This window comes from Neltuma alba, unplaced genomic scaffold, assembly GCF_004799145.2.
Source record: "Neltuma alba isolate B1F8T4 unplaced genomic scaffold, ASM479914v2 tig00004593_pilon, whole genome shotgun sequence".
In the NCBI taxonomy this organism is placed as follows: domain Eukaryota; kingdom Viridiplantae; phylum Streptophyta; class Magnoliopsida; order Fabales; family Fabaceae; genus Neltuma; species Neltuma alba.
The window spans coordinates 42,687-54,183 of record NW_021633779.1 but is presented as its reverse complement, the minus strand read 5'-3'; the positions used below and the strand labels follow the sequence as shown (position 1 = coordinate 54,183).

The 11,497-nt window shown below is 35.9% G+C and overlaps 1 protein-coding gene across 1 annotated transcript; it reads right to left on the bottom strand.

The window, feature by feature from the left end:
* Positions 1-1,195: 1,195 nt before the first annotated feature.
* Positions 1,196-11,069, bottom strand: LOC114745286 (DNA-directed RNA polymerase 3, chloroplastic-like). Its single transcript, XM_028933436.1, has 17 exons — positions 10,175-11,069; positions 8,542-8,745; positions 8,317-8,450; positions 7,801-7,870; positions 7,474-7,532; positions 7,173-7,290; positions 6,378-6,491; positions 5,708-5,839; positions 5,016-5,432; positions 4,629-4,679; positions 3,887-3,957; positions 3,010-3,094; positions 2,750-2,902; positions 1,845-1,919; positions 1,637-1,726; positions 1,408-1,455; positions 1,196-1,324 (listed from the first exon to the last, which is right to left on the bottom strand). The coding sequence occupies exons 1-17, from the start codon at positions 10,961-10,963 to the stop codon at positions 1,196-1,198; spliced, it is 2,739 nt and encodes a 912-aa protein (XP_028789269.1). The 5' UTR covers positions 10,964-11,069.
* Between the last annotated feature and the right edge of the window lie 428 nt (positions 11,070-11,497).

Here is an 11,497-nt window from a genome sequence, read left to right as displayed (position 1 = left end):
AAAAAAAATTGATAAACTGTGAATCATATCTTACATATAGGACTAATATCAACTCTCCAACTAGATCCCCTACTATGGACCAGAGGAGTACAAATTTATTTGAGGTCTGAACTTAAACCTCCATCAAGCAAAAGAGAAATTGAAAAACAATTTTCAGCAAAAAGAGAGGAATTTTGTAACAAGCAATTTTATTGTAGATAATAATCTCCACTTAGAAAAAACACAGTGAAAACTTTATTCTTCCCTTTTTATTTTTTTCCCCTTCCGGTTAAGGATCAAGAGGCAGTATGATCAATTAAAAAATTAAGGAGGATGTATGCAATTAAAAGGATGAACCGATGTAGAAAAATGAAGTCAAACCTAAAAGAGAAAGTGTATCAGAGTGTAGAATCAAACATTCTCCTAATCAAGCTGATGAGGAAAACAAAGAGAAAAAGAAAAATCACCACATTAAAGTGATTAACTTTTCTGCACATCTGACAAGGAAATTCCCCAGTAATAACCATGAGTTGAACCCCACAAAAACGCCAAAAAGGCTACTCTTCTTGTGAAACAGGAAGAGAGAGACAAATCTTGAAGATGAGGCACTTAGAAAGTGAGCACTCAAGTATGATGCTCCAACCACATAAACCGATTAGCCCCAAGTATCAAACACGTCCAGTCCATGACAAGACTTTGCTTCCTTTGCTCCTATCGGAGCCTCTAAAACTAGTCAGTACAGCTGCTACAAACGGAGGGCAGACCCACAATTCATTGAAAACTACAAAGACCCCCTATAAAAAGACTTCCTCCATTCTATGTATATTGAAAATCATAAATTTAATAATCCAAAAACTTTTCCTAAACAAAATAGATGCTAAATCAATAACCATTACAAATAAGTTATATAGACATATCCTCCGGAGGAAATTGAACCAAGGGGCTTCTAAAAGCCAAAATTATAAACTTCTCTCAAAGCAAAACTAAACTGCAACATTACTCCTTAAAAAAGTACAAGTCTTTCATAAATATAATGTATCAATTTCAATTTTATGCCAATATCTTCTGAAAACAATTACGCAATGACAGTGAAAGTAAACTGAAGCATATCCAAGCAGAAAGCAGAAAAATGCTTACATTTTTTCTGAGAAACAAATATTAAATATTTGTTTAAATAGAAGTTTCACATATTATGTACATGATTTATTTGGTAATGTTATGTCTTCAAACCTGCAAAACGTAAGCCAGCATCCCCGCAGGCAAGAGCAGTCATCATCATGTGTGAACCATCAAGTGAATGTACAAAGTTTGGAGGAAAGGCAGTTCTCTGTTTCCTGATATCTATCTGCAATCAAGATAGATTTGGCAAATGAAAAAACCATCCTGAAAGTAGAAAACACAAGGAACAAGAGAAATGTGTCTACTTACTGCACTACCCTCCCGCTGCAAAGCCAAAACCTGGAGTGATGTTCTGATCTGCAGCCCATGTGAGAATAATCAGCGTGGTGTTTCAACATAAACAGCAAAACAGTACAACAAAAACTAGAAGAAAATAGATAGTCCACTGACTACTTAACTAGTTTGACACTTTGTCATTGTTAAGGAAAGTAAGTTTCTTAAAAACAATAGGGGAAAAAGCTGTGCATGAGAAGCTCACCAGATGACGTTCAGATCTACAGTATGGCTGTATAACTGGCAGACCAAGAGGAGTGGTCCAACAAACAGGCTGATTTTCAGAAGCAATCACCTATGCAAGTTATACACAACGGAATTGCAGAAAAGAGTCACACCCACAAACTCCAAATCTGAAAGACCAAAACAACATCAGCATCACTGGAAATCCAACAGGTGATAAGAGAGCATACCTTTGCACAATCACCAAGCCAACCCATAATACCCCGTGCAGCTTCAAATATTTCTCCAAGAGCAGCCAATGTCACCTTTAGAAAGTAAAGGATAATCAATTCAGAAGTCCGGATATGACTCACTTGTAATCAACTTTTTCAACTTATCACGAAGTGTTTGATTGGTTGACTCCATTTTAGCTTCAGCATGGAAGGGTTTGCCAGATTTAAGGTCTTCAAAGAGTATTCGAAAGAGTTATATGTTAGGATCACTTTTGGAAACTTAGGAAATACATGAAAAGGGAAAGATACTTTTTGCTGGTCAGAACGTTGACTTGCTGTTGGAGAAAGAAATAGACAAATAGGGAAGCTATAGTTGAGTGTGGTCAAAGGCTATGAGAAGGCTAAGTTGGGTATTGTGAGGGTCACTTTTTGAGGTCTATAAATCTTTCGTTGGGTTGAGCGGGAGAGGCAGAGAAGATTTTTGAAGTGTGGTTTAGGCCCTTGGGCTGTAGAGTGCCAACCTCTCGAAAGTTTGGCAAGCTTGTTCTGTTTTAGAGAGTTGTAACTGCGTGTGTGGCTTGTATCTTTGTTCTTGTTCTCTGTTGAGTATCAATTTATATGTGTAATCATTATCCCTCCTATTTGTGTGTCTGAATGTGTAACAGAGTAGTATGTTTTATGAATTTACTGAGTTAGCTTTTTTATTTTTACTTCTGCGTGAAGTCTGCCATAATGCAGGAGGGGATTTACAGTTTCTGGTTTGGGTCATAACATCATATTTCTTTCTTCTTTTTAAAAGGAATAATTTTCTATTCAACCAAACATTCCAAAAGGATAGTACAGGTAAGAGTTACTTATCAAGATAGCTGTTACTATATCTAATAGCAATGAACTAATCCTTCCATATTTATATGGCTGCTTACTTTGGCAGCATAGCAGGCAGCAGTAAAAAGCATTCTGTCATCAGTTATGAGTCCTTTTTCCTGTAACCTTCTTTTTATTTGCTCTCGTGCCCCAACAAAAGTAACACCATAAACTGACGTCATCACAGTCTGCTTGACGAGTTTCCTATCAACCTGAAAGCTTCCAACAATTAGAAGTAAGAAGAAAGAGATTATTGCTAACTTCTGGAGCATAATTTCATCAAATAACACAACTTTCAACATTTAAAAAGAGGACTGACCTGATCAATTAAAAGCTTTGCCAATAAAGCATTCGGATAGGTAGTTGGGTCTTTGTTGCTGTCCCTTCTCATAATATTATGAACCCTGCGCAAGTGCCAATACATACAATTAAAGAGACAATATAATATCAATTATACATAGCTATTTGCACAATAATTGACCGTATGGACAATGGATGATAGACCATAAAGCTTCTTTCATGCGCAGGAGAAATCAAGCAAAGCAGGTGACTGAAATAAGAGATGCTAACAAACAAGCGGCTATCCTAATGATGGCCTCAAACATGAACAATGCAGGTGTGAAAACAATTCATTTTGCAATCAAAATTGAGTTCAAAATAGGCAAAATTGCAATCAGGTCCCACCCAAGAGAATTAAATACAAAAAGATCTCTTGAAATCATCAAATTATTCTGAAGTCCTAAGGGACCTCATTGCAAGAGATTCCATTTATTTAATTACCAAATTGCCCTTATCTGTTTTTTAAAGTATGCAATGACAACTGAAAATGCAGTTGTTAACAACTTAAGGTGTAAGGATTAATAACAATTGCGATAGCTATTGACAACTCATGCATTATACTTTTGTAATGTGCTGTTAATACCTACTGCGATTGTTGTTAATCTTTACATTTTAAGTTGTTAACAACTGCTCTTTCAGTTGTCAATGCAAAAAAAATTTTTTTTTAAAAAAGGGCAATTTGGTAATTAAAAAAATAAAATATTTTGCAATGAGGTCCCTTGAGACTTCAAAATAATTTGATGATTTCGAGGGACTTGTTTGCTTTTAAACTTTATTGCAATTTTCCTTCAAAATAATGTAGCATGGAATGGAGGTTTCGATGAAAAACAAAAATTGCAGACAAAGAATTGACATACCTAACCGCAATCTCCGAGTAAACATCAGCAGGCTTTTCTCTAGCAACCAAGTTAACTGCAGCAGCCTCTGGCTGCGAAGGAACAAGCAAAGTGAACAAAACAAGAAGTGCGGCGAAAAGTAATCAGCAACAGCAAAAATTTTAGACACAATCTTATCAATTTAACCATCCTTTTATTGGTAGCTATATCAGAATATCATTTAGTGTTACCAAATAATTTAGTTACAATAGAACTGTAATTAGTTTATTTAGTTTCATAGTGGGGTATCTACAATTGTCTCAAAAGCAGAACATCAGTATAAAGCGTGTCCCATGACAAATAGATCCAGAAAACCCAGAATGAGAATAAAGATGACGAACATCCATAATTAACCAAAAGGCTGCTACCCAGTACATGTAATGACAAAATGGGAACTACGAGGTACTTAACAGGTCATGAAAGATAAGATAGCCACCAACACCGTGGTCTATTAAGCCAGTCTTTTAACACAGAGATATGAAGATTTAAAAATCACCCAAAATAATTCAGCACAAACAGGGACCATCTTTCAGCATAGAAAAAGGTTTAATGATGCCAAGTTGCAGGGATAAAAGAATTTTGTCCTCATGCTGACATTTTCAAAAGTCAATGAAGCTAGTAAGCCACACAAAATTAAATCATCCTCAAGTCCCCACAAATCCAGGAAGTATAAGCATATTTTATAATTATGAAAATTCAGGTAGTGAAAGATAAGTGAACGTACATGGTTTCTTCCCAGAGCTGCATAGTGCTGTAAGCCGTTACAGGAACCATCCTAAAATTAATCAGAATTGTGTTACTAATAACTTCTCTTGAAAATAGTCAATGAAGAAAACATTTAGAAAATACCAGATAAAGTAAACATTTTCAACTGCAAATCAAAAGATAAGATCAAAATATTTGTAATATGAAACTACAAACATTTTCAATTGCAAATAAAATGATTAAGATGCAACTATTTGCAATATAAGACTACAAAAACAAAAACAAAATCCCTGCATCACAAATGCAAATATGAGAACCAGGAGTCAACTTCGTTACTTATAGAAGAAATGTGCAGAAGTTATGAAACCCATTTTTCCCAGCCTTAAGGGCTCCAAAAAGCCTATACCTGATGAATTGGCAGATGTGAGATCACAGAATGTGGTGATGAGCTTCTTAAAGCCTCAGATAGATTAACACATGCAGCAAGGAATTGAAAAGGATCTTCAGCCGTTAACCACCAACGATTTCCATGAATAGGGTAATCAGCAGAGTCAAATATATCATGAAGATGATTCTCCACAAATGCTAGGCGGCCATCATAAGACATCTTTTCAATGCCACCAGCATACAAATTTGCTAAATGTATTTTCAGCCAATGTAGGCCAGACTTCCCCAGGGGCCGCCCTTCAGAAAATTCAAGTAGGCCTCTACATAGATCAGAACTTAAGTGATTCAAATGAGGATGCATCGGATATGCTCTTCCACGGAAGTCAAGATTGTGGGGATAATAAAAGCCTTCCTCATCTTTCATTTTTTGAGCCACCTGTTTCAGATTGTTTTCTCATAATTATTGCTCATCTAATAGAACATGGAACAGAAATTAAATAACTATAAAAATATAGGTGAGATTATGCAATTCATGGTCCAATTTGATGCATAATGGATACAAACATTAGGAAATCAAGTCTACGTTTACATTGATCAACATCTTCACAAGATGTAGGTAAGATCAGAGGACAATGATGTAACAATTGAAATTGGAATTGTCAAATGTTTAAAGACATGCAAACTTTTTGACAACGAGAGGAGATATCTTACAGAGATTTTAAGTTCAATGTCACATCTTTGAGAATGTCTCTCTAGATTAATTTTCCTTGCCTTCCTTGCACTCCATTTCCATTCCTGAATTAGTTTCAAATCCTCTACAGAAGGCTTCTCAGGTACAGGAACCTGTAAGTCAAAAGAGAAATTCGAGGGACAGGAACTAAGCGTTTAGAACTCACCACATTTTAAGCTCTATGGAAAATGGGGATGGAGGGGACCAGAATTCATTATAACATAAACCCAACTACATTTTATCAGAGAATGAACCAGAAAAATCCTAAGTTGGTAGGGTTCTGAGCCAGCCACAATTATTCAAGGTGATTTTATCCCACAATTAGTGTGGGCTCAATAAAATCTGAATTAAATATTCATCTTCAGAAAAGAGTAACAATAACAAAATTAAGTTGTTTAAGACGTTTAAATGATTCAGGATGTTACCTTCTATAAGTTGATAATATCTAAAATTTATTTTATTTATTCATGTAATGCCGGAAGACATAAAGCCTTTTTCTAATTAGGATTTGTAGCATAATTTTCAAAAGCAATGGGTAAATAGAATAAAAATAAAGAAAGACAAAAGAAGAAACTAACACAATCATCCTTTTCAAAAATCTATATAGTTCCATTTGGTAACTAGAGAAGTTCTTTATCAAATTGTGCTTACATCATTACGATCAACCAGGCCAGCAATGTTACCACCTCCAGCCCAGATGGACTCCACAACACTAAGTAATTTTTTATTTATTCGCCATTTGGTTTGTCCAAGTGTATCCAAGGCCTGAAAATTTATCATGTCAGAGCAAAACAGGTCAGAGATACATGGGAATATGCATAAGAACAACTTTAAATGAGAAAAGAAGAGGCAATAATGCATAATGACTATATAAATGAAAGTAATAAAACTGAATGATATCTTGGGAACTTACAAAGAATTTAATGCTCTCGTAAATGTAGAAGACAAATGCAAAATATTGCTTGCTTTATTCAGAATAGGCAGCGGATTAAATAGATAAATTGGAGCAGTCAAGAGAGACTGAGATCACAGCATTCTAGGGATAAGCCAAAATTCTAGGGATACAATCAAATTCAAAATTCAAAATGTAAGTTAATACCTAATAGCTTTCAAATCTACAAATCTATCTACGATTAGTGGCAGCTAGGTTAACTAGAAAAGAGACTAGATTAGGGTTCTAGGCCCAAGGTCCATTCACTAACAACAATAAATTCTAAAACAAATAAGAAACTACTGTGCCCTTTTTTCCAATAAGGAAGAAATTAGAAAATAATAAACTTGATCATTACAGCACTCAACAAAGTCCTAATAGTCAATCCTGAATTTTACAAACAATACAATAACGGCATAATGCATCATTTTTTAACCAGAATATCCATTTTATGGAATACTGCTTCGCTTCTTCCTTGACAATGAAAAAGGAAAGCAGAAATTCACATACAATACCTCATAAACTTTCTGCATTTGTTTCCCTTCAACATTCTTCATCACATTTTGCTGCTTCCTAGATCCATGTGTCCGCATGATATAAGAAGGTAAAAACAAGTGCCCACCTTTGTCATACCTGGAAAGAGTATCAAGAGGAGAGTGAGAGAGAGACTAAGACTTTTTTTGCCCCGTAAAAAAATGTGGTCAGCTATTTGCACCCCTCACTGGCTACCAGATTATTCCTAGATTTTATGGGGATTGACCAAATGCAGGCTATTCAAGTAAAATACAACAGTATATCCCATTATATTTGCCATACCCTTTCCACTTCTTAGGAGGTATTAGCATAGGCATGTAAGGTATTAACATATGCTTAGCCTGCACAAAAACAAAGGCATGAATTAGTAAGCAAGAAATATATATTCACGGTTTATGGTGTATATTGCTAATTCTGTAAGCATTAGCACTATCAGAAGTTTAAAATACCTTAAAATCATGCTTAGAAGAAATCATAGATATTGTTACAGATAATAATGGGTTTATCATAAATTCATTTTCAGGAAAAAGCTTATTACAACCTTGCAGTTCAGCTTGAAATGGCCAAATAAAAAAAATATATTAAAAAAAACATGATTTCTAAACTCACAGATTTGTCAAGCCCAGCCAGGAGCAAGGGGTCACACTCTATAACGCCATGATTCTTCAAAATCTTTTGCCTACATGTACCAAGCAGCAATTCAGAATTACATAAGAAATAAGATAGTACTATTCCAAAAGAACTTTAATCAACCTTTGCGAACCGTCCTTGCAGTGATTCTTCTCGTCAACAATTTTAAAACATCTGTAATCACTAGCAAGTGAACCTTTTTAAATTCAGTTTTATTCTTTCATTTTCCTTTAGCAAGGGTCACACCTCATACTCTCAATACTTCTAAACTGAAGGCCAATGGCCTCTGTTCAGGTACTTGTGTTGAGAATAATACATGGTATGATGGGAGGGAAAGAGAGAAAAGCAAGAACCATCCAGGACACATCTACTCAGGCACATTCTACCACAGAACAGCCAACCTGTAACTTCCCTTATCTGACAATTTTGCTAGGAGTTCAGGTCCTAGAGTAAGGATTCTTGATTAAAAAGGAAAATTAAAAACTGAACCCTCACCCTGGATATTTTGATATAGCTTTAATCCTATGCATGAATGCTGGTCGAATATCAGGTGGAGTATCAGCAGACTGATCAGGTGGAGCATGTAGATATGCTGTCTCAATCAATAATTGTATTAATCGACATCCCAGCTGCATTTTTCATAAGGTCACTATTAAATTACAGGGTTAAAACAAAAAATTAAAAAAAATGATGAAGTTACAAATATACATGCACACAAACCTTAGCCTGGGTATCACGTCCCCAAGGACTAAATTCTTCTTTCTTCAATAGCAACTGCACCTCTTTCATTCTTTTCCTTCTGATCAAACCATTTACACGTTTCCTTATTTTCTCTTTATCATTATTAAGGCCATCCTCAGAAACAGCCGCTGCCTTTTTACCATTGTGTCTTCTAGTCTTCTCCAGAAATCTATGAATCCTAACCTGTAACACATTGAGACTAATTTGTTACATAAGTAGAGCTCGTTGAGAAAGGATGTATCCTTTTCTAAAGTCATGATGAAACTACAATACACCAAAACAACCAATCATAAGTGATTCAAAGAAATGGAATAAAACCTCAACAAAACAACTCTCAGTCCCTCCCTCCCCTGTTGGTAGAAAGAGAGACACACTACGGAGATAAGGTAATACACTAGTATGGTATGGGATGCCTCTAAATCCCACATGAAGCAGAATAGGAAGCTCTACAGTTGGTTCTAAAATAGTAGCCATCATGTTATTGGCTTCCCAGGGAGGCCAATTGATGGAAACTAAGGTGAGGTAGTAGAGGCTTCCTCAGTTCCACAAAGTATGGGATGTATCAAGTCCCACATGGAGTAGTATGGGATGCTCTATGGATAAATAATACTCCCTCAAAAGCTAGCTATTGAGATGGTAAGATAAACCCACTTAAATACTCCATTGAACATATCATTTTACTCAATGTGGGACTTAGTCATCACGTACTACCTGAGTCTACATCAACCCACCAAAGTCAAAACTAGATGATTCATTGATAAAGAACATGCTTGTACTACTTTCAAGGAGAAATTGTAAGAATATATTATAGTTTTAAGTTCTGCTTTTATGAATATTATTTTATCTTTTAACATCAATTTTTTCGGTAATGTAGTGGTCAGAACGTACTGGCAGATCAAAACTAGGGTTTTCATTGCATACTTCAAGTGAATGCATTAATTGGATAAGCTAAGCAGAAACCAGTGTTACCTGTAAATGCATGTTTAGAAAAAAAATATGATAAAGAGGATGGATAAATCATGGTGCCCTGTGGCATGACTGGCACCAAAGGAAGCTAGTGCTAAAAAGTACTATACGTTTGAGAATCCTGGCAGAAAAAGTCCCATATATGGCAGGTGATCAACAAGAGTACAAAACTAATATGTACATGGTGCCAGCAAATGTTCATAGCCTAAAAGCTAACAATAGCACAGAGATATGTAAATATCCCCATGTGTAGCAAGTTGCATTCTGACTACGGGTAATTAAGCAGCTGAATTCCACTACGTCCTGCTCCTCTTCAGGGTACAGTTGCTAGAGGAGAAATTTAACTCCCATGGTATATCCCTTGTGATCAAAGAGGCACCTGAATGAAAATCGTAAGACGGAGGGAGTTCGTGCATCTAACGTAGTTGAGGCACATGTGAGACACACATAAAGGGGGAACTACGAAATTCTCAGACTGGACAAGGACAAGTATTACGTAAACAGCAAACCACGTGCTAATATATATGGAAATAACCTTTACTCAGCTGCTTAAAATATTGGAGAGAGAACAGGGATTTACCCAATACTAATAATTAGTTCAAAACATTCAAATGTAATTAAGTTAAAAGGAACTTTTATCAATTACCTCTTGTTCTATAGCCATACCAATCTGAACTGCAGCCTGAACAACCTGAACACACCCCACCTCAAGCTCCAGCATCACCAAACCCATCATCTTATGCATGACAATAACCGCCATTTTGGATGCAGGCAACAAATCAATATGTGGTGCATATGCAGCCTTTTTCTTCTTTGACCTCTGCGACTTCTGCTCAGCTTCTATAGCTTCCTTCAGCGGTTCAAACCACCCCAAAAACAAAGATTTCACCTTTGGCAAATTAGGAGCCAAGTTTTTCTCACACATTTCTCTTTCAAGCTCTCTATACTCCTCCACCATCCTTTCCCAAGCTTCCGTCTCGGCTCTAATCTGCCTTCTCCTCAGCAAATTATACTTTCTTTTCTCAATTTCCTTAAACTCCAATCTAAATTCTTGGTTAGTTTCCGAGTACAAACCTTTCAAAAAGAGGGAGGAAAACCAAGGTGGTTCGTGGATAAATAAGCCCGAGGACGACTCAGGGGCCTCAATTTGATGAACTCCGTTCACGGTAGCAAAAGAAGCGAGGGAATTCTCGAGGTCTTCCATTAAATCATCATGTATTGAGTCCGATAAAGGGCGAAATTGAACTGGATTAGAAACAGACTTGATACTGAAAGAAGAAGTAGCAGGAAGTGAAGCAAAGAGAGTGGTGGAGGGTGAGATAAAGAGAAAGCGACGGTTCTTGTGAGATTTTCTTCTGATAGGAAGAAGGCAACTTCTACTAGTGTTGGGATAAGGGTGGACATGAGGGCTGGCAAAGGAAGTAGCCAACGTCATTGTGGAGAGAGAGGGAGGGAGGCAGGGAGGGTAAGAAGGTAATGGAACGAATGCGCCTTCACGCTGAAGAAGAGGATGATGAAACCTCCGTTAAACCACAACGTCGGCCCCCTGAAGATTTTTATGTTCATTGAGCATGGATTTGGAGCTATCGTTTTTAAAATAACAGTTATATATGCATATTTTTTTTTAAAAAAATAAAATAATTAATTAATGTAATGTAATTATTATTATTTAATTTAAACATTGAAATAAAATTGGAAACAAAATTGGCTGGCAAAAAAAAAAAAGGGAAAACTTGTTTAAGAGGATTGAAGTTTTTAAGCAGCATGCATGTATTGTATTGTATGTAATTGTATGAATGTATGAAGGGGAAGAAATTAACAGCATCTAAATTTCAACTGCATATTTAGAAAGGAAGAAATCGTAGCATAATGAAATTGGTAAGAGATATAATGTTTAGATTATTATTAGGTCTTTTAGTTTTAATTATGGCTTTTATGCTTCTTTATAGTAAATATTAATTCATACAGA